This window comes from Mytilus galloprovincialis, chromosome 4, assembly GCF_965363235.1.
Source record: "Mytilus galloprovincialis chromosome 4, xbMytGall1.hap1.1, whole genome shotgun sequence".
NCBI lineage: Eukaryota > Metazoa > Mollusca > Bivalvia > Mytilida > Mytilidae > Mytilus > Mytilus galloprovincialis.
Genome location: NC_134841.1, coordinates 85,658,036 through 85,681,844, shown reverse-complemented (window position 1 = coordinate 85,681,844; position 23,809 = coordinate 85,658,036). Strand labels below are relative to the sequence as shown.

At 29.9% G+C, this 23,809-nt stretch overlaps 1 protein-coding gene across 2 annotated transcripts in view; it reads right to left on the bottom strand.

Moving 5' to 3' along the window:
• Window positions 1-7,782: 7,782 nt before the first annotated feature.
• Window positions 7,783-23,809, bottom strand: part of LOC143070807 (uncharacterized) — a 42,729-nt gene continuing 26,702 nt past the window's right edge. For both annotated transcript variants that reach the window (XM_076244945.1, XM_076244944.1), the window contains exons 2-4: window positions 10,280-10,503; window positions 9,013-9,072; window positions 7,783-8,316 (exon numbers count right to left, since the gene is read on the bottom strand). In XM_076244945.1, coding sequence (XP_076101060.1) covers window positions 7,978-8,316; window positions 9,013-9,072; window positions 10,280-10,498 — 618 coding nt within the window. In that variant the 5' untranslated portion in view covers window positions 10,499-10,503 and the 3' untranslated portion in view covers window positions 7,783-7,977. The remainder of the gene's footprint in view (window positions 8,317-9,012; window positions 9,073-10,279; window positions 10,504-23,809) is intronic.

Below are 23,809 nucleotides of genomic sequence, written 5' to 3'. Positions count from 1 at the left end.
TGAGATATGTAGTTCCATAAGAATCGATCAGATGTGGCCATAGATTATTAAATTTAAAAGATTTGTTACAAATTCTCCAAAATTTAAAAACAATATCTTACTTTTGATTTGTCTATGCTATTCATTACTTGTTGCCATATATATTCAATTGAAAAATCGACTACATCTTCTGATTTTACACAGCTTATTTTACCAAATCTCTGCTACATATTCCTTGTATAAAATCATGTAAAATTTTACTAAATGAATCTGATCAACTATATTTTGATATTAGTTGTCAATATGTGCATCTTGCACATCAACACTGGTTTAGTTTGACTGTCCCTCTGGTATCTTACGTCCCTCTTTCATATTATTGCACATCGCATATGCAGCTGCAAAGTAATATAATAGCTTGTCTTTTGCTTAAGGTACGCAGATCCGGTACGGCAGAAGGTCAAGAAATCATTGCACAGTTTTCCAACTATTTTTTTCACGCTTGAATATTTTAACTCAATTTTATGAAAAATGAGGTTGAAATGCATATACTTTTTTGTATTGTTTTTCTTTATATATAAATGTAAATTGTTCAGAAAGGATTTTACTCTTATGTATTGAAATTCTACTTTGACAAAATAGTGTGGCATTTGCGACATTTTCTCTTCCCTTTTGCATGTTGTATCAAATAAGTGCAGAGTGTTGCTTTGGTTACACAAAACGAGTTTATGTGTCACAATTTCACAATTATTTGAAATCAAATATATGGAAAATGATGTTTCCATTCAAATGAACATAAATGATACATACAGAAAGCTTAATTTGTTAGAACGATTGTGGTCAAAAATGGTAATAGCAATGAAAAACGGTTTGATTAAAAAGTTATTTTAACCTAACCGTTCTTTGTCGTCTTTTAAAGCAAATGTTTTTTTTTCGGTAGCTGGAAGAAGAACTTGTATCTTGTGCAGCAATCAACCATTTTACTATTTAGATACATATTCGCATAAATATCCAGTATCCTGCTTTTATTGGAAGCGAACGGGTACATTAAGATTATTGTTTATGTTGCAGTTTACTTTGCGGTCCCCGTTAAAATATTGTCGTTTTTATTGAAAAAAACGTAGGTAAAACAAAGTTACATGTTTTCATGCGTAAATTATAAATTGTGCCCGGCTAAAACATTACTATGTACATTGTACATGTTGTAGGTAAATATAAATGTATGTGTAGTCGCTACTAAAAAGGAGAAAGCTCGTATTTATGATTAAAGCTTCAACAAATAAATGTCACATATTCCGACAAAAATCGAATTTTGTATTTGTATTTTTTTCACAATGACGACTGTAAGGGGATGTGTTCCCATTAGTGATATAGTGTGTGAACGGCAAGCTACGACAGTTATCACAATAATTAATACGCCAGAACTGTTAAAAATTATTTTACAAGAAATATAGTATTCTATGACACTCAAATTACCTTTTAGAAATCATTACGAGGTCGGTCTAAGGACTTTTAAATTTAGAAACAATAGCTGAATCCTACCATGCAGTAGAGGATAATGCCTGTTATATATGGTATACCTTAGAATACTAGCTTTTGAAAAAGGACTATATTTATATCGAATGTTCTTTATATTTTTGAAAGCCATAGAACATTACCCTATTGATCCATCGCACTTTAGCTTGATATACGATCGTAATTTAACAAACAAAATACCATCGCACTTTAGCGTGAGACACCATCGTACTTTAGTGTAGACCATCGCACTTTAGCGTAACCATCGCACTTTAGAGTACCCTCGCACTTTAGAGTCCTACATATTTAAATGTCTTTTGTCGTTGTTTCACGGATCTTATTATAAAGAGCACATAAATAGACCGATGGTTAAAGCTACACGTGTATGAAATACTTGCCACTGGCAAACACCAATACTTTGATGATGATGAATTAAATTATCATATTTCCTTTTTTTTTTTTATTTAGAAACAAATTTCAACTTTGATTGATTGTAATATATACATGTAGTATCAGAAGTCCAGTCCATTACTGGACTTCTGGTAGTATATAAAGTAATAAGTAAATTTTGATGTCAGACCATTCCCTTCCATAATTGTGCATTCTTTTTATTTTTACATAACACAGAAATGAGGAAAGTTTTAACATTAGAAAATTTATAGTAGCCTTTATAAATTCATTACATTTTCTTTCCTCAGAATGATTAACAGCAATGGAGACAGGAGCAGACATGGGAATGTTCGATGTGAAAATTGAAGACCTATAAACAAAATGATGTATCTAGACAATATGGCACTCATCAGGAAAAAAAACCAACATTTAATCATGAACCATTGAATCCTGAGTTTCGTACAAGTACCAAAACATAAAAGGTGGATGCTTATAATGAGCTCATATTAGAACTAAAGTGTCCTCTTGAATTACCACTGTACACGTAAAAAGACACATCATATCCGGGACTGAATTGAGGAAAAGAGCCAGGAAACTGACATTTAACAAAGCATTCCAAAGAAAAGATGGCGTAGGGGGAGAGCAATGAAACATGATAAATGCAAAATTAATTGTTTCTTTGATTGTTTTATTTATGAGCTTTAAAGGGTCATAAAATAACCAAGGGGCATGAAAATGACAGAGATTTTTGCCACAAACTTCACATGTTGGTATGATATTGAATGTTTTATTATATATTAAAAAATGGTTATGATAAATAAAAGAAATTCCAGTTATGATTAAAAATAAGGTAATCGAGACATTGTTTTGTGTTGATTATAATGCATTGCCTAACATAGTAACATCTGACTGCATTAATTACAACATATTTTAAGCAATAGCAAAATACCAAAAAATGAACAGTATTGAAGATTCTAATCTTGTTTGATATATATATAAATTATGAGCTATTATACACATTGATACTGTAAAATATCAGCCTCGAACCACAGTGTGAATCTCCCTGATGTCGAGTTAGTATTATTTTTATAAACACTGAAAGACAGTCACAATCAAAATCAAGAAGTAAGCAAATAATCACAAAACGAAAGGGCATATACAACAACACATTGAAAAATACATATATAAAAACAACACGAACTCCATTAAAAACCGGGAGTGAATTCAGGTGCTCCTAGAGCGTATTATTTTTATAAACACTGAAAGACAGTCACAATCAAAATCAAGAAGTAAGCAAATAATCACAAAACGAAAGGGCATTTACAACAACACATTGAAAAATACATATATAAAAACAACACGAACTCCATTAAAAACCGGGAGTGAATTCAGGTGCTCCTAGAGCGTATTATTTTTATAAACACTGAAAGACAGTCACAATCAAAATCAAGAAGTAAGCAAAGAATCACAAAACAAAAGGGCATTTACAACAACACTTTGAAAAGTACATAAAAAACAACACGAACTCCATTAAAAACCGGGAGTGAATTCAGGTGCTCCTAATGGGTAAAATCCGATAAACTGCTTATCTTGCTTCATTTCTGTTTTCTCCTTCGCTTCAATAGTTTTTCGATAGACGAGAGAAAGCTTGATAATTTTCCTTGGTCATGTTCACGTAGCTAAAAAAAATCTGCGCAGCAGGGTGATATAGTCAAAGAGAAAAACGTAACCAGCTAAAAAAGGATAATAATAATATTGTCACAGAATTATCAAACCTATATTTGGATACCAATTGTACTGAGATGCACATTGTAAAAACTTCTCTAATGATAAACACTTAATCAGAGATATCTACAAAAGATACAAAATATGCCACAATTATTATATAGCATACTTTACTTACCTAGTTTAAAAGTTTTCAGTTCCAAATATTTTTTGAAACAATACACATTCAAGTTAAAAAGATTAACAACACCAAATCTACTGAAACAGTACTGAAAATAACAAGACCGAAATAGTACTGACAAAATCAGTACTGAAACAGTACTGACAAAATCAATACTGAAATAGTACTGAAAAAATCAGTACTGAAACAGTACTGTCAAAATCAGTACTAAAACAGTACTGTCAAAATCAGTACTGAAACAGTACTGTCAAAATCAGTACTAAAACAGTACTGTCAAAATCAGTACAGAAACAGTACTGACAAAATCAGTACTGAGATTTCATTCAAAGTATAACATTATAAGTTTTCAGTCTTTCCTAACAGTACTGATATGCACGAGGGTAGAAATGTACCAAAAAAGTGTGGGTAAATTATTGGTAGTGTATACAATGATAAAAAAAAAGTGATTTCTCAATTATTAAGCATACACATATTTGGAAATGAAACACAGGTATGTTGACTTATTCTGAGTTACTCCTGATCGGTGTTTGTAAAATCACAGGAACATGCTAATACGAAATCTGTTTTGTGATCTGTTGCATTTGTATACGAACTTTTTTACAAAAAAAAGATTTCCAAGGAAACTCAAATTTGGAAATCTTTATCAAATGGCAAATTCAAAATTTAAACACAAAGCTCAACCCTTTGAAATTGTTAGAATATCCGCCATTAAAAATGAAATTCAACCCATTGTAAAAAAACATGTCTTTAAAATATAATAGTCCATCCACTTTTGACAAAAGGCACATGCACATGCTTGTTGAGTTGTGTCGAACATACCAATAAAAAAGGAAATAACAAAAAATACGAATTCCAAGGAAACTCAAATCGGAAAATCCCTTTTGAAATGTCAAAATCAAAAGAACAAACACAAAGCTCAAACCTTTAAACTTGTTAGTAAATACCTTTAAAAATAAAATTCAACCCTTAGTAATAAGAGTCAGAAAATATAATAGTTCATCCTGTGTTCATAACAGTTTAACCGTCGATTTTTCTTTTCTGTCATAAATTTCTGCATTTGCAACCAGCTATTTCACAGTGTGGGAACGGAACTGTACGATTATGTAATAGTTTGGTCATTCAGGAGACTGTCAAGCAGGGCTCCGAGATTTGCAACAATAACAAGTTGATTGATGAAAATTCTGATGAACTCAAATACTTACTATATAAAGGTTCTGCTTCAAGTTTTGGTAATCGAAACATTCTATATGTTAATATAAACCAATCAAATAAGTGGATATAAGCAGAAATGATTGTATTTTTGTCCATCTGATGAGTTAAGCCTTTTTCAACTGATTTTTATAGTTCGTTCTTATAAATTACTAATACACCACTGTCCCAAGTTAGGGGAAGGGGGATCCAACTAACATGTTTTAACCCCGCTGCATTCTGTTTGTATGTGCTTGTCCAAAGTCAGTAGCCTACAATTCAGTGGTGACCTATAGTTGTAAATGTCTGTGTCATTTGGTCTCTTACAGACAGTTGTATTATTGGCAACCATACCACACCTTCTTTTTTATATTTTGTAACATGTTGTTCGAACTCAAATATGCTGTGTGATACTGCTTATTATTATGAAGAAATTCATAAAATATAAGGATTTTGTGTTTTCGTTGTCATTTGAATAAAAAAAACCTCACACACTTATCATTGATACATTGTATCATTAAGAGAGCTTCGTACCACCAGTAGCAAAGCTATGATTAATCCACCGTTTTCTACATTGGAAAATGCCTGTATCAAGTCAGGAGTAAAACAGTTGTTGTCTGGCAATTATACCACATCTTCTTATTTTTATATCATGTTTATTGACTTATACGTGTATTTTCTTTGTTTGGCGAATAGATGCGTTTCACATTCGAATGCCTTTATCAAGTTAGAATATCCCGATCCTCTGCTGAATCATTCTTTGTTGTATTGTTATTATACTTATGTATTATTTTTTTTTAAATGTTGGGTTAACAAATTAAGTAAACTTCAAAATATTATTACCCTTCCGGAGCACCTAGATTATTCTTTTTTGTACGAGCACTGTTTTTTAGTGATTTCTTTACATTTGTACTGTCCTTTTATTTTGTCTTGTATGCTTATTGTTCGAATGTTGATTTTCTCTCTGATATAGACACCTTCAATTATGTGTCCGTGATAGATTGTTAACTATCTTTATTATTCGGCAAAATGACTGAATCCGTGCTCATTTTTATTTCAAATACCAAAGATGAATATAATAAGACAGACAAGGAACAACCAATGAAACGCATATTTAATGTATTTAATGAATTTGGCTAATGAAAGCTCCATGTGAGTGTACAGGACAGCTCCGAGTGATAGCAAAGTAAACTTGCAAGCGATTGTACAGTCAATTAAAATATACGACATTGAGAAAATGGTTCTACTGGGACAATAATTTTTAAACTTTCAGAGAGGTAAGACTATATATATGAAAAGGTACTTGTGCAAATTCGGTAGGAACGATGGATTTTTGGATATTTATTATACATTTTTGATCGCTGCTCCGTGACAGTTTTGATCGATTTACTCGGAGCCCCACCATTCTAAGGAAAAGTTAAATAGTAAGTTTTTGAATTCATCAAACTTTTCATCAAGCAACTTGTTATTGTTGCAAATGTCGGAGCCCCGCTTTGCAATCTCCCGAATGACCAAAACATTACATTACCGTATACAGTTCCGTTCCCACACTGTGTATTTATTGTAAATAAAATCTCCGATAAAAAGCAAAGTGACTCCTAGACAAGACATAACATTAAGTAAAGTCTACTGCTTATCACTGAAACATTGCAACTTTCTTATTTATTACATTATGTCTAGTCAAATTTTCCCCTAACCTTCAAAGATGTTATCTTATGAATTCTAAAATAATAAAAAAAAAAACAACCATCTCCGAGGAAAATTCCATAATCACATTGCAAAAGTCAAAGCTCAAATACATAAAAAGAATGGAAAACAACTGTCATATTCCTGATTTAGTACAGGCAAATACTCACAAGAGTCATTCCATAAACACTAAAGTACATAGTATTCTAGAAGCTTTTTCTATGTAAAAGATTATGTTATACCTTTTAAACTTTTGTTTTTTTTAAAGTATCAGAATAGGTTCATAATTTAATGTGAAATGATTTCTAATGTGTTCAATTTTCTCAGATGCCGCTATATCATTTTCATAACCGAATGTCTACAACATAAATGATTGGTAACTAAACAGTCAAACAGAGGCGAAAGATACCAGAGGGACATTCAAACTCATAAACCGAAAATATACTGACAACGTCATGGTTGAAAAGAAAATGACATAAACATAAACAATAGCTCACAAAAACACAACACAGAAAACGTAAGACTAAGCAACATGAATCCCACAAAAAAACAGGGGTTGTTCACAGGTGCTCTGGAAGGGTAACCATATGCTGCTCAAGATATTGCATCCGTCGTGTTGCTCATGTGAGTGCAAACCCTGTTACAAGTCTTATTCGGTCACATTCGTGAAAAAGGGACGGAATTTTAGAAGGGAACATGCCCGCTCTAATTTGAAACGGATATTTCATAACGGTTAATAAACGCATGATGGCGTCCGTAAAATTTACGAAGGGATGATCAAATCGCTAAACGGAACAAGACATTTAAGAGAGTTATCTACCGTTACTCAAAATATTAAAGAATGTCATTTATTGGGTTAAATGGAAATTGATGAGTGACTGAGTCTATCGTACACGTGAGAGGTTTAGTGCTATAAACCAACTTCAATCCACCATTTTCTACGTTTGAAAATGCTGTATCAAGTCAGGAATATGACAGTTGTTGTCCATTCGTTTGATGCGTTTTATCAGAAAATCTGATCATCTAAAGGTTTGTACAAAAAGAAATAGTTAAACGTGTAAAGTATTTATTGTGTTGAGCATTATAAAAATAGGAAATATATAATACAAAATATCAGGACTAGTTTTCACAACAAATAAAACAATCTCTTAACGTTTAAATAAATATAAGAATGATAAATGCCAATAAATAGAGCACCAAAAATGTAATGGATATGTTCAACGATCAGTTCATAGTATTGATTTCAAAAGAAATTCCAAAAACATCTCCACCAATAGAATTACTGCAATCGAGATCAAACTACCAGATTCCAACTATTAAAACAAAAATTGTAAATGTTCTTCTAGATTTTCTAAATATAAATGCAAATGTTCTAATACTTTCAGAGATCTTGCTTGATAGTGAGACATTTGGGTCCAGCTTCTTCTGCAAGGCATATTCCTGCGATGTCTTTGGTGATTTGGTGTTATGTTATTACATGTGATACACATTGCCATCCGGATATCCCTGTTTAGGCTTCTAAGTTCACTATATATAGTTGATGTTCCATTTAGCAACAAAGGATCTTGTTCGGCCACTTCCATAGAAGAAATACTTAAAAAATAGTTTCTAAAATCTCTATGCAAGCTTTTTGTAAAAAGCAAAATGTTGTCAATCTGAAATGAATAAAAACCATTTTCAATTACATCTTTGCCAAAACAAACTGTTGCATGCTTGATTTTTTAAGTACCAAGTATACAGTAAAACAAATTATTTTCGCGGATAGTTTACTTTATTTCGCGTTATACCAATTGTAGTCCATTTCGCGGTTTTTAAAGTTCGCAATTTTCATATTTACTTGGTGTAGATTAATAAAGATTTAATTGATCGCGACGATTTATATTCGCGTTATTTTTCTCCTCGCAAAACTCGCGAAAAAAATCGCTCGCGAGAATTAGTTTGTTTACAGTATATAATTGTTAATCTGTATATTTAAAGGTAACAAAAACAATGTGATTGGTAATAAACGTCATAAACGATGGTTATCCAAACATTTAGGTCAAGTGATATATCTATTTTTTGAACGAAACTTGAAACTTTATACAATCCTTTATGTTCATTAGGTTGAAATAGTATATATTTAGAATTAAGTTTTATTTTTCATATATCATATAAAAATACGAAATATTTGAATAATCATATATAAAAGATGGGTTGACAAAACTATCAGTCATCCAAAATAATAATGATAATGCATTACTAGAGAGTAAAAATTATTTTATTTTTAATTCTGGCTTTATGTTTTTTGACGATTTCAGTCGTTATTCCTCACACCTCTGTTGGAATTATTCCGAGGCTGAAAAAGTACTCACTTTTTTTACAACTGGTAAGCTGGATCTTTCATTTAGAGATGGCGTTATATGTCTTGCATTCTGAAAAATTGCAATTATTGACTTTATCTTAACCCTGCATTATACAAGTAAATGAATTAAAAAAAAATAAAAGCAACATATTATTTCTTGCGTCTGAGATGCTTTTTTTTTGGAATTACCATCATCCGGAACACTTAAAACCCAAATATTTGAAAGCCTATGATGTACAAGGACCGAAAAAGTGGAGTATCTTTATGACCAAAAAAGAAACATAATAAAGGCAACAGTAGTATACCGGTGTTCAAAAGTCGTTTTGACTGTTAAAACAATTCACTTTTAGTTTAATAGCTTTTCAGGCAAATCAATATAATGTTGATGGATACAGAAAGTTGAAAATTACTAAACAGTTTAACTATTGCCGAACAGTATTCTAAAAGAGGGACGAAAGATACCAGAGGGACAGTCAAACTCATAAATCGAAAATAAACTGACAACGCCATGGCTTAAAAATGAAAAAAAGACAAACAGACAAACAATAGTACACATGACACAACATAGAAAACTAAATTTCCCACAGTGTGTAAGTCTGCAATTGAATTGAAATGACAGAATAATTCTAATGTATAGTCTTTTTATAATCTGTAAAGATCAAAATAACCGATTTAATTCAAAATCTGTTAACTAGCTGAAATGGCAGATCTTTAAAAACGGGACTTATATTGTTCGTTCAGATCGAAATTGAAAGTTATTAAATCTGATGACACGTAAAAATAGTGCATAAAGTTTATAATTATCCCAAAAAGTCACGAGTAGAATAGAAACATTTTTGATTTGAGCGTCTTCGATAAGTCTTCGGTAAAAGAAAAACGACCTTGCGTAAACAATGTTAAGCATGGAATATTTGACGAGTAAGCTATGTACCCTTCATGGGCTCCATAAAAAAACAAGTTTTTGATTGGGTTCGTGATCCTCAGTGGTTTGATTTTGTACTTTTATGTGTTTCGTCGACTTTTTCTTATTTGTGCAATAGGTTTTTCAGTTTCTACCGATTAATTAGTTTTGAATGTCGCCTCTTTTTTCATAAGAGAAAACGTATAATTTTAAAAAATGGCGTTACTCTTTCAGCGTGCGAGGACATATTTTTGTTTAAAATTTTTACATAGTCCACAAAAGATCTTTAAAGAATGGATTAAAGGAAAAACAAGAACTACATAATGAATATAAATGTAAAACTAAATCTTATTAGATAAGATTTCTGAATACTTACATATTGGTAATTTAGACGTTCGATTTTAATTAGCATACTTCTGATATTATTTGTAAACGTTGCCGAATGAAATTCTTCAGAGATTGATCCCCTGTTTTGATCTCCATGGAAACAAGGACTTTGAAATTCCGATAAAATTCTGTCTGGGAATCGATGACAGTTATGGCAATATACAGTTGATCCTTTCCAATAAACATATACGGAGAAAACGGACACCATGTTATCTATTAGGAAATCAAAGGAAATAATTGTATTATAAACAAAAAAGGATTATGAGTTTATATAAGAATTGCCATTGCTAAACAAAAACATTAGATCATTTTCATTTATAAAATAATGCAAACAGAAAACAATTATGCCATAAGGATACCCTAATATTGGAATTTTACAAGTTGAACCTTTTATAACAAGAAATGAAATATGGTTTTATTACACACAAGTTTTGTTCAGAATACGTATGGGCAAAAAGTAAAATCACAAAAATACTAAACTCCAAGGACAATTCAAAACGGTAATTCCCTAATCAAATTGAAAAATCAAAAGCTCAAATACATCAAACGAATGGATACCAACTGTCATGTTCCTGCCTGGGTTCAGGCATTTATAATAAAAAAAAAAAGTAATTTTAAATTAGTTTTTTTTTAGAAAAAAATATTCGAGTTTTTGTGTTTACTCTACGGAAAAACGTGCATATTTTTTATAAGTTAATTGTAAAGGAGCTATCAAAACAGATTGTGACAAACAAAAAGTTAGCGTAAAGGGTGAAAGAAAAAATAAGATTTTACCTCTCAAAGTATTGTTCAAACTTTTTTTAAACATTTGAGCATCCTTTGTACAGTATTGGTGTGTCAGTTTTTAAAGAAAAAAACAACATTTATCATTTCCTTTAAACATATTAGTCAATCGTTTTTTAATATGGCATGAAGAAAAAAGTGTTTTGAAATATTTATTGGTTTACAGTATATTCATGTATATGCATGTTGTATTTCACGTCTATTTTGAATTTGATATAACATCATTCCTATTTTCATTGACTAAGTAAACAATAAAAGATAAAGTCGAAAATATGCAATAAAATTGTTATCATGAACATGCAATTCAACCTTCTTCTTATACGGCTATAGAATAATTGTATAGATACTATTATTTCTTTTCTGTTTATGATGCAAAAAGTTGTAATGTTTTTCTTTTCTTTTTAAATGCTTGCAAACCCATATATATTTGTTTAGGGGCCATCTGAAGGACACCTCCGGGTGCGGGAATTTCTCGCTGCATTGAAGACCTGTTGTTGACCTTCTGTTGTTGTCTGCTCTTTGATCGGGTTGTTGTCTCTTTGACACATTCCCCATTTTCATTTTCAATTTTATTGCAAACCCATGAATATTCTAGACGACATTGATATTTAACGGGATTTTTTTAATGTTTTAATTCTTTCTTATAGATTGTTTTAAAATAAGACCAATTTTACTGACTTTTTTGGTCTTTTTTCCAAAGCAAATGCTTTCAGCGAGTCACAACTAACTGTTTTTGTATTATACAATTATGTTTTTATATAATTGAGGATAAATATGTACTCATTATTATAAAAACAAAGTATAATTTAACAACTCGTTTTCTGTTTAGAATCTATATGAGATAATGATGAACAGAAGGAGGATGAAATATAATAAATCGCAAACTATAATTAAACGGATAAATTCACACAATTCATCCCTTACATAGATGTTCTGAGTCAATTTTGGCATCTCTTTTATTAAATGCTTTGGTTTTCAATGCTTTCAACACTATAATCAATTCAGAATTTCATCTTTTCTTTTCCGATTGTAAGTAAGTAGTGAATCTTTTGTAAACAAAGACGAAACATTCGCCTGGGGTAACAAATTTGAATGTTATTATTGTTTTCTTATTTGTGTTTTTTTATATACTGATCAATGAGAATAGTTTGTCCCTATTTTATTCTCTTGTAAAATGACCTTGAAAATAAATAATTAAAATTGAGAATGGAAATGGGGAATGTGCCAAAGAGACAACAACCCGACCATAGAAAAAAACAACAACAGAAGGTCACCAACAGGTCTTCAATGTAGCGAGAAATTCCCACACCCAGAGGCGTCCTTCAACTGGCCCCTAAACAAATATATACTAGTTCAGTGATAATGAACGCCATACTAATTTCCAAATTGTACACAAGAAACTAAAATTAAAATAATACAAGACTAACAAAGGCCAGAGGCTCCTGACTTGGAACAGGCGCAAAAATGCGGCGGGGTTAAACATGTTTGTGAGATCTCAACCCTCCCCCTATACCTCTAGCCAATGTAGAAAAGTAAATTGTCTGAATCAGATATCCGTAAATATTATTTTATGTTTTCTTTGTTATTAATTGTGTGAAAATTTCAAATCAGTTTAACATTAAATTTATTAAATTGACACGGGATTGTTGGTATTTGAAAAGATCTCAAGGTTTACAAGATTAATAAATCCATTATAATACTCTCTTCAAAATCATTTTGATCTTTACTATATGAGAAAGGTTCATTGTATCTTTGATGAGTTTGTGTATAAACATTCAATGTGTGTTTTTATGTTAGATGAAAGACAAGTAAACATGTATAGAATAAATAAAAAAGATTATAAAGTTATCACAAATACATACATATAATTAAAATGTCCATCTTGTTTTACTGCAATTTGTCAAATGAACTAAATTGTCAATTGTCCATTTTTATTAATGCCGTCAATATGGGAGATTTCCATGTTGCCGTTTTCGGAGAAAAAAATCTAGTAGGCTTTTTCGAAAAAAAAATAGAAGGGATTGCTGCAATTTGTAAACTCATCGCATCCGGACTGTCCGTTTATTAACAATATGTTTCTTGCTCCAAAAATGTAGAATATTTCAGGTATTTTATCTGACTAAGACTTATTCACTCAAAATGTTTGATACATTATAACTAGGAAGTAAAATTGTTTCATTACAATTTTACATAAGATTTATTTCTCCTCGTTATCCTTTGAACATTTGCACTTGTTCTGCTAATTTATTCATAAATTAAAGAATATATTTAACACCCATTAATTATATAACAAAACATCAGACTAAAAATAACCAAAATTATTACTTTTTGTTCTTGTTAATTTGATGCGTTTACTTTTACTCTTTTTTTATAAGTTTATTTTTTATAATTTTAGCATTCGATTATATTTGTTGCTACAATAAATCACTGTCGTTCTAGTTAGGAAAAGTATTGTATTTCATTTTTTTTTTCTGACTTATTAATTTAAAACGAGGAGAGGCAAATCGCTTGAGACTTAATTAGTTATTCTTTTTCAATGTTACAATATTCAGAATGATATAATCAGATAAAGCATGTATACTGCCTGAAGCTATGATTTTATTATCATAAAAATTATGAGCTCGGGTTGGTAACTTAATTGAAGGTTCGTTTAAGCACATGTAAATGCTTGATTTCAATATACTCTTTTGGGGGAGTAAGGGTAGTTAGAGGATGTCCTGTTTCTCTTTTTATTGTGTTTGATTCTTGGTTTTATTTTTAATGTTGGGCGATGTATTTTTGAAGGTGTTCAATTGTCAAAGTTGGACACAATTTATTATCAGTTTTCTTTATTGGAAGTCTTTCTTCGTATGTTATCAAAAAATATAAACCCTTTTTAATAAAATATTATAACTTTAATATAAGTTTTCTATATTTAATAAAGGGGCAAACAAGTGTTCAAATAGAAAACGTCTATCTAATTACACCATGGCTCAGTCCAAATATTGAACTTTTCGATCTGAAACAAATATGTTGTATTTCTTCGCAGGAGAGTGGTTATTAATGATTTGGAAACAAGTTTTATAATTATTCTAAAATATAGAATAGACGAATGCTTTTCATATGAAAGAAAATAATCCATACAATAAAATTTGCAACATTGTCAATATAATGGAAATTTATGCGACTGTCATATATGTGAGAGGTTTGACTAGCTATAAAATCAGGTTGTTATGTTTATATGTGTATTTCTCTGTCCTAACTGTTCTTGCATTTATTTGTATAATAGTCATGTCATGAAATGTTGTCATTTTATTGTTATATTTAACATTGTCATAAAGGCGCGAGGTTTGGTTTCTTAAAATGTCCTTTACCAAGTCAATACAATGGCAGTTGTTATCTAATAGTTCGTTTCTATGGGAGTTGCGTTGTCTTTTTGGGTTTTTTTTTTTGTTGCACTTTTGTGTTTTTGTTGTTTCGTTGTTTTTCTCTTATAGTTGAGGTGTTTCCCTCAGCGTTAGTTTGTTTCCCGGATTTGTTTTCTCTCAATCGATTTATGACTTTCGAACAGCGGTATACTACTGTTGCCTTTATTTACTCCTCCACTTTCTTAAGAAAATGCATGTACCAAGTCAAACATATGACAGTGGTTTGAGCTTTTTGATTTTGCGATTTGTTGTTTTCCTCGAAGTCAGTATTATGTTATTTTAATTTTTGCAATCATCAAAAGGGATTATCATAAGTTTCTTCCGATAATAACACACCATTATGGGTATAAAATGTCGGTCAAGATAATTCGGTGATGATGATTATTGAATTTTTTTTTATTACTTTAATTTTCATCAATTTAAAAAAAGTTGTATTCCGTCAATCAACAATTTGTGTGTCTCAAGTTATTTAACATAAATCTATTTTTTTGCTTTCATACAATTTTTTTTAAACATTTGGCTTGAAACAAGTAAAAAGCAAAGGTCTTTCTCCTTTTTTTTTTTTGTGATTCTTGACGCTTTTTATATATCCATAATATTAAACAGGGAAAATAAAAACAACCTAGAAATTATTTAGACGTAACCGGAAACATGTTACTCTATATTTCATATGTTGAAATGCGACTCTTTCTTTCAATAACAAATAAATTCTTATTGTCAGTACGTCAATATTTACATTAAGCATACTGACAATTTACTATTTATGCATAATTTAAATATTGGAAAGTTGTTGTGTGGATAATTCTAAAAATGAAATAGGGTTTTATCGAAAACGGAAATTATCTATTCCGTAATCAAGAGAGTTTTGCACAGGCACTTGTTTCTATACATGTGAAGACCCGCTATCAACGTATATTTACGGTAGGTACCCAACTACTTGTTTCATCTTTGCTTATTCTTTAGTTTTCCATGTTGTGTCATGTGTACTATTGTTTGTCTGTTTGTCTTTTTCATTTTCAGCCATGACATTGTCAGTTTATTTTCGATTTATGAGTTTGACTGTCCCTCTGGTATCTTTCGTCTCTCTTTAATAGCAGTGACTGGGACATGACTTGTACTACGCATATTTGTATAATTTTATTCACAAGCTGTTCTTGATTTACAATCTAGGTTTGTTTCATAGTTCTAAGGTTCAAGCTATATAAATAGATCTGTTGACAAGGAAAGAAGACGTATGATACATTTGTAGTATAACCTTAAAATAAAGAGAGATGGTGTACAGTGATCTATAGTTGTTAATTCTGTGTAATTTTAGTCTCTTGTGGAGAGTTGTCTCATTGGCAATCATACCACATCTTCTTTTTTTATATTATAGACCCTTTAATATGAAGTATTATATCTATCATTTAATTTCTCTCATTTGTTCACAAGACATTAATTAGTCTGCCGAATACCAGTCTTTACAAATTTTGAGTTGATTATGTTTGTTGGGGTTTCGTGTTTCATTCATTTGATTGATAACCTACAAAAACTGCCAAGAAAACATAAATTATAGAACTTGTCAGCAATATTGAGATACAGGCTCACAGGGTAATATCAAAAAGAATTCTGGCTACAAAATGTCTATCTTAAATATGTTAATGAGGGTAAGATATTTATAAGGATAATGTTTAAGCTTACTACTAGTTTTACCAATACCTATATGTAAATCAAAATTATATTTTGAAACAGTTACGTCCCTTTTAATATATTTATGGCCTACTTTTTATTTATTTACTCCAATTAAAGTTTTTGCAAATTTAATTTGGACTTTGATGGTAGCCAATGACCAATATTTTGACTCTAGATTTGTAATATCTTTTATCATATACAGAGACCAAACTTCACTACAGTAAAGAAGTATAGGTTTAACACAAGCATCAAAAAGCTTTAAGTGAGGTAATACATTGATATCTTCAGAAAATAACAGTTTTCTAATACAAAATATAGCTTTTGAGGCTTTTTACAAAGAAGTCTCACTGCTTCTGTAAAACTACCAGATGGTTTAAACAGTATACCCAAATATTTATATTCTGTACAGTGTTCCAAAATATTATCACTAAAAACAAACTTGTCTTTTGTAAGTTTTTTACCTGATTTGTTAAAAATCATAACTTTGGTTTTGTCAAGATTTACTGTTAAATCCCAACTAGTGCAATATAAACTAAGCTTGTCAAGGCATTTTTGTAAGCCATTAGCCGATTCAGAAATAAGGACTAAATCATCAGCGTATAACAGACATGATATATCATTATCATTTAACTTGGGTGGTTCACATGTTGAGTCAAAAATAGATGATAAATCATTAATATATAAAGAAAATAATGTAGGGCTTAAAATACACCCTTGTTTTACCCCAACTGAGGAATTAAAAAAATCAGTGATACCTTCCGAGATCTTTACCGAGTACAAAACCTCTTTATACATATCTTTCATTATACAAAAAAAGGGACCATCTATGTTGTAATAAGACAATTTTTAAAAGAGGGCATCTCTGTTAATAGTATCAAATGCCTTCCTGAAATCAATGAAACAGGCATATATCTTTTTTGATGATTTAAATGCTTTATCAATTATAGTTTTTAGAGTTAAAATATGGTCACTTGTTCGACTTCCCTTTCTGAATCCAATTTCCTCACGACAAATAAGTTCATTTCCTTCAAGATACTTTTTTAATCTGTTATGTAAAACTTTTAGAAAAAATTTTCCTAAACAACTTGAAAGGGCTATACCTCGGTAATTAGATGGATCATTAAAACACCCACCCTTGAAAATTTTCTCCATAAAGTTGGGTAGATACCAGACTTAAGTATAAGATTAAACAATTTTACATAAACATCAATATTCATATAAGAAGATATTTGTAACATTTCATTTGTAATACAATCTGAACCACTTGCTTTATTATTCTTTAAAGATTTTGCTGCAATAACCACCTCCTCAGTTGTAATAAAACTATTTAACATCTTAGTACATGTGTTACAATCTTTAAAAGTAGTATACTCTTTCTTATCATTACAAACATTTTTATCATAATCAGTATTCATTAATTTTATTAAAATATTTAAACCATTCTTTAGGTTGTATGTTAGAACTAGGATCCTTGAAGTTCTCCTTTTTTAGTTTCTTAACTGTATTCCAAAAATCATTTGGACAGCTGTTATTTGAATCTATAATCTGTTTTATCATTTTATGTCTAAATTGTCTATATTTTTTCCTTATAAGTTTATTCAGTTCCTTTTTATTATATAATACTTTGTGTCTAAGACTGTCATTCCAGGGCTCAGTACATAATTTTCTAGTCAGACTCTTTAGGGACCTATATTTAGATTCACATTCATTATCATAATATGGCTTTTTTATTTTTCTTCGTTTACTTCTCTTGGTTTTACCAGGGGTCTTATTAGTATTACTTAAAAAAGCAGCATTGTATAATATTGATGATATACTAGAGACTGTATCGTTAACACTTTGAGTTACATTGGAATTACATGTATTATTCGCCTCTATTTTTTGGGTTAAATTATCTACATCAGAATTAATAGTCCCAAAGTTCACTTTCAACATATTGGACTTAAAAATTTCTTCTCGTTTAGTAGTCCATTTAACTCTTCTAAGAGTTGGCTTAACATAATTATCACATGGCTTATTTACTAATTGAGAATGTATAGTTATTGAAATTGGACAGTGATCAGATATTGTTGGTTCAAATTGTCCTACACTAAAATTGACAATATTTGGTAAAAATTCAGATGAACATATACAATAGTCATCAATTGACACACCATTATGATTATAGAAAGTGATTTTACCTTTTGAATCACCGAGAGTTCTTCCATTAAGGATTCTTAATTGAGATTCTGTGCATAAGTCAAGTATTAATTTTCCATAGTTATTAGTTTTTTGGTGTACTTGAGTATTTCTAAATTTGCATACACTATCTGCAACATAATTAGTGGGAAGAAAGTTGTCCAAACTGTCATCTACTTCATTTGTTATGAAATCTAACTCTTTACAGTTTATATGTGCATTTAGATCTCCCATAAGGATTACATCCCCTGATATACTATATTTCGCAATATCTGCTTCAAGTTTCTCAAAAATTTGTTTATCAAAATTTGTTCTTAATGTGTAAGATGAGTTTGAAGGAGGAATATATAAAAAACATAAAAATACATTTCTATCAAAACTGAAAAATGTCTTGTCTAGTTTAAACCACATTATATCATCCATTGTTTTATCCATCAACTTTACACCTGATAATATTTCCTTCTTAAAAAATGTAGCTAAACCACCTCTAACTTTATTTGAATCAGATGATCTACAGTTTACAAAACATTTATAACCATCATAGTTTAAAATCTCATTGGTGGGGATATGCGTTTCTGAAAGACCAACAATGTCTGCAGTCATAATTTGACAAATATTATCATCGTCTAGTTTACAAACTCTGTTACCACTTATTCTTTTAAATAATCCATTAACATTCCAAGAGCTGATAGATAATTGCTTTGAAACTTTTATACACATGATCAAAATCTAAATTTGAATTAGCCATTCAAAATGCACAGGGGTCGGTGAACTGTAAAACAGATAGAGAAATTAAAGTGAAAAATAAAATAGAAAATTACTATCACTGTTTAATTATTTTCAAGAAAACCTTACTTGCTTAAATTATTTGCCTTTTATCCAGCTTTTGACTATAATGTGTGAATTTAAATAAAAGTGCTTGCCCTCTACTAGCATACAAGCTGGAAAGTTACTTTAAATACATGTATTTTTAAAACTATGATAGAGTATAAGTATTACAAAACTGTCTTTTGCCATCCTTGGCTAAATTTATCCCTAATCTACATACTAATAGTAAATACTGAGAAATATAACTTCTGCAGAATCTTATAAAAATAATAATAATAATTAGAACCAATAATGAATTCTTAATATATATACATGTATACCAAAATACATATTTTAATTATGGAAAACAAGTAATAAATTCTGTTATAGTCTACATTCTGTACGTTATGTTTTTTTTGTTTTTTTTTAAGATCCAAATTCATGATACTGGTGGAAAACACTGGCTACTGCTGATGCAATACTATCCGCTAACTTTATAATTAAGGATATATATGTACTCATTATTATAAAAACAAAGTATAATTTAACAACTCGTTTTCTGTTCAGAATCTATATTAGATAATGATGAACAGAAGGAGGATGAAATATAATAAAACGCAAACTATAATTAAACTGATAAATTCACACAATTCACCCCTTACATAGATGTTCTCAGTCAATTTTGGCATCACTTTTATTAAATGCTTTGGTTTTCAATGCTTTTCAACACTATAATCAATTCAGAATTTCATCTTTTCTTTTCCGATTGTAAGTAAGTAGTGAATCTTTAGTAAACAAAGACGAAACATTCGCCTGGGGGAAACAAATTTGAATGTTATTATTGTTTTCTTATTTGTGTTTTTTATATACTGATCAATGAGAATAGTTTGCCCCTATTTTATTCTCTTGTAAAATTATCTTAAAAAAAATAATTGTCTGAATCAGATATCCGTAAATATTATTTTCTGTTCTCTTTGTTAATAATTGTGTGAAAATTTCAAATCAGTTTAACATTAAATTTATTAAATTGACACGGGATTGTTGGTATTTGAAAAGATCTCAAGGTTTACAAGATTAATAAATCCATTATAATACTCTCTTCAAAATCATTTTGATCTTTACTATATGACAAAGGTTCATTGTTTCTTTGATGAGTTTGTGTATAAACATTCAATGTGTGTTTTTATGTTAGATGAAAGACAAGTAAACATGTATACAATTAAAAAAAAGATTATAAAGTTATTACAAATACATACATATAATTAAAATGTCCATCTTGTTTTACTGCAATTTGTCAAATGAACTAAATTGTCAATTGTCAATTTTTATTAATGCCGTCAATATGGGAGATTTCCATCTTGCCGTTTTCGGAGAAAAAAATCTAGGAAGCTTATTTGAAAAAAATTAGAAGGGATTGCTGCAATTTGTAAACTCCTCGCATCCGGACTGTCCGTTTATTAACAATATGTTACTTGCTCCAAAAATGTAGAATATTTCAGGTATTTTATCTGACTAAGACTTATTCACTCAAAATGTGTGATACATTATAATTAGGAAGTAAAACTGTTCCATTTCAATTTACATAAGATTTATTTCTCCTCGTTATCCTTTGAACACTTGCACTTGTTCTGTTAAATTATTCATAAATTAAAGAATATATTTAACACTCATTTATTATATAACAAAACATCAGACTAAAAATAACCAAAATCATTACTTTTTGTTCTTGTTAATTTGATGTGTTTTTTACTCTTTTTTTATAAGTTTATTTTTTATAATTTCAGCATTCGATTACAGTTGTTGCTGTAATACATCACTGTCTTCTAGTTAGGTAAAGTATTGTATTTCATTTTTTTTCTGACTTATTAATTTAAAACGAGGAGAGGCAAATCGCTTGAGACTTAATTAGTTATTCTTTTTCAATGTTACAATATTCAGAATGATATAATCAGATAAAGCATGTATACTGCCTGAAGCTATGATTTTATTATCATAAAAATTATGAGCTCGGGTTGGTAACTTAATTGAAGGTTCGTTTAAGCACATGCAAATGCTTGCTTTCAATATACTCTTTTGGGAGAGTAGGGGTAGTTAGAGGATGTCCTGTTTCTCTTTTTATTGTGTTTGATTCTTGGTTTTATTTTTAATGTTGGGCGATGTATTTTTGAAGGTGTTCAATTGTCAAAGTTGGACACAATTTATTATCAGTTTTCTTTATTGGATGTCTTTCTTCGTATGTTATCAAATAATATAAACCCTTTTTAATAAACTATTATAACTTTAATATAAGTTTTCTATATTTAATAAAGGGGCAAACAAGTGTTCAAATAGAAAACGTCTATCTAATTACACTATGGCTCAGTCCAAATATTGAACTTTTCGTTCTGAAACAAATATGATGTATTTTTTCGCAGGAGAGTGGTTATTAATGATTTGGAAACAAGTTTTTAAATTATTCTAAAATATAGAATAGACGAATGCTTTTCATATGAAAAAAAATAATCCATACAATAAAATTAGCAACGTTGTCAATATAATGGAAATTTATGCGACTGTCATACAGGTTGTTATGTTTATGTGTGTATTTCTCTGTCCTAACTGTTCTTGCATTTATTTGTATAATAGTCATGTCATGAAATGTTGTCATTTTATTGTTATGTTTAACATTGCCATAAAGGCGCGAGGTTTGGTTTCTTAAAATGTCCTTTACCAAGTCAAGACAATGGCAGTTGTTTTTAATAGTTCGTTTCTATGGGAGTTGCGTTGTCTTTTTGTTTTTTTGTTGCACTTTTGTGTTTTTGTTGTTTCGTTGTTTTTCTCTTATAGTTGAGGTGTTTCCATCAGCGTTAGTTTGTTTCCCGGATTTGTTTTCTCTCAATCGATTTATGACTTTCGAACAGCGGTATACTACTGTTGCCTTTATTTACTCCTCCACTTTCTTAAGAAAATGCATGTACCAAGTCAGACATATGACAGTGGTTTGAGCTTTTTAATTTTGCGATTTGTTGTTTTCTTTGAAGTCAGTATTATGTTATTTTAATTTGCAATCATCAAAAGTGATTATCATAAGTTTCTTCCGATAAAAACACACCATTATGGGTATAAAATGTCGGTCAAGATAATTCGGTGATGATGATTATTGAATTTTTTTTATTACTTTAATTTTTATCAATTTAAAAAAAGTTGTATTCCGTCAATCAACAATATGCGTATCTCAAGTTATTTAACATAAATCTATTTTTTTGCTTTCATACAATTTTTTTTAAACATTTGGCTTGAAACAAGTAAAAAGCAAAGGTCTTTCTTCTTTCTTTTTTTTTTTTGTGATTCTTGACGCTTTTTATATTTCCATAATATTAAACAGGGAAAATAAAAACAACCTAGAAATTCTTTAGACGTAACCGGAAACATGTTACTATATATTTCATATATTGAAATGCGACTCTTTCTTTCAATAACAAATAAATTCTTAGTGTCAGTACGTCAATATATACATTAAGCATACTGACAATTTACTATTTATGCATAATTTAAATATTGGAAAGTTGTTGTGTGGATAATTCTAAAAATGAAATAGGGTTTTTATCGAAAACGGAAATTATCTATTCCGTAATCAAGAGAGTTTTGCACAGGCACTTGTTTCTATACATGTGAAGACCCGCTATCAACGTATATTTACGGTAGGTACCAAACTACTTGTTTCATCTTTGCTTATTCTTTAGTTTTCCATGTTGTGTCATGTGTACTATTGTTTGTCTGTTTGTCTTTTTCATTTTTAGCCATGACATTGTCAGTTTATTTTCGTATTATGAGTTTGACTGTCCCTCTGGTATCTTTCGTCTCTCTTTAATAGAAGTGACTGGGACATGACTTGTACTACGCATATTTGTATAATTCTATTCACAAGCTGTTCTTGATTTACAATCTAGGTTTGTTTCATAGTTCTAAGGTTCAAGCTATATAAATAGATCTGTTGACAAGGAAAGAAGACGTATGATACGTTTGTAGTATAACTTTAAAATAAAGAGAGATGGTGTACAGTGATCTATAGTTGTTAATTCTGTGTAATTTTAGTCTCTTTTGGAGAGTTGTCTCATTGGCAATCATACCACATCTTCTTTTTTTATATTATAGACCCTTTAATATGAAGTATTATATCTATCATTTAATTTCTCTCATTTGTTCACAAGACATTAATTAGTCTGCCGAATACCAGTCTTTACAAATTTTGAGTTGATTATGTTTGTTGGGGTTTCGTGTTTCATTCATTTGATTGATAACCTACAAAAACTGCCAAGAAAACATAAATTATAGAACTTGTCAGCAATATTGAGATACAGGCTCACAGGGTAATCTCAAAAAGAATTTTGGCTACAAAATGTCTATCTTAAATATGTTAATGAGGGTAATATATTTATAAGGATAATGTTTAAGCTTACTACTAGTTTTACCAATACCTATATGTAAATCAAAATTATATTTTGAAACAGTTACGTCCCTTTTAATATATTTATGGCCTACTTTTTACTTCAACCCGGACATTTTTGAAGATATGTAAAGATTATACAATCAATCATTTTTATTTATTTATAAAACATACAAAAATTAACAGAATTTTGGGAGCTAAAAAGAAATCGAAATGGTAACCAGGGCAACTCTGATATACTTCTTTT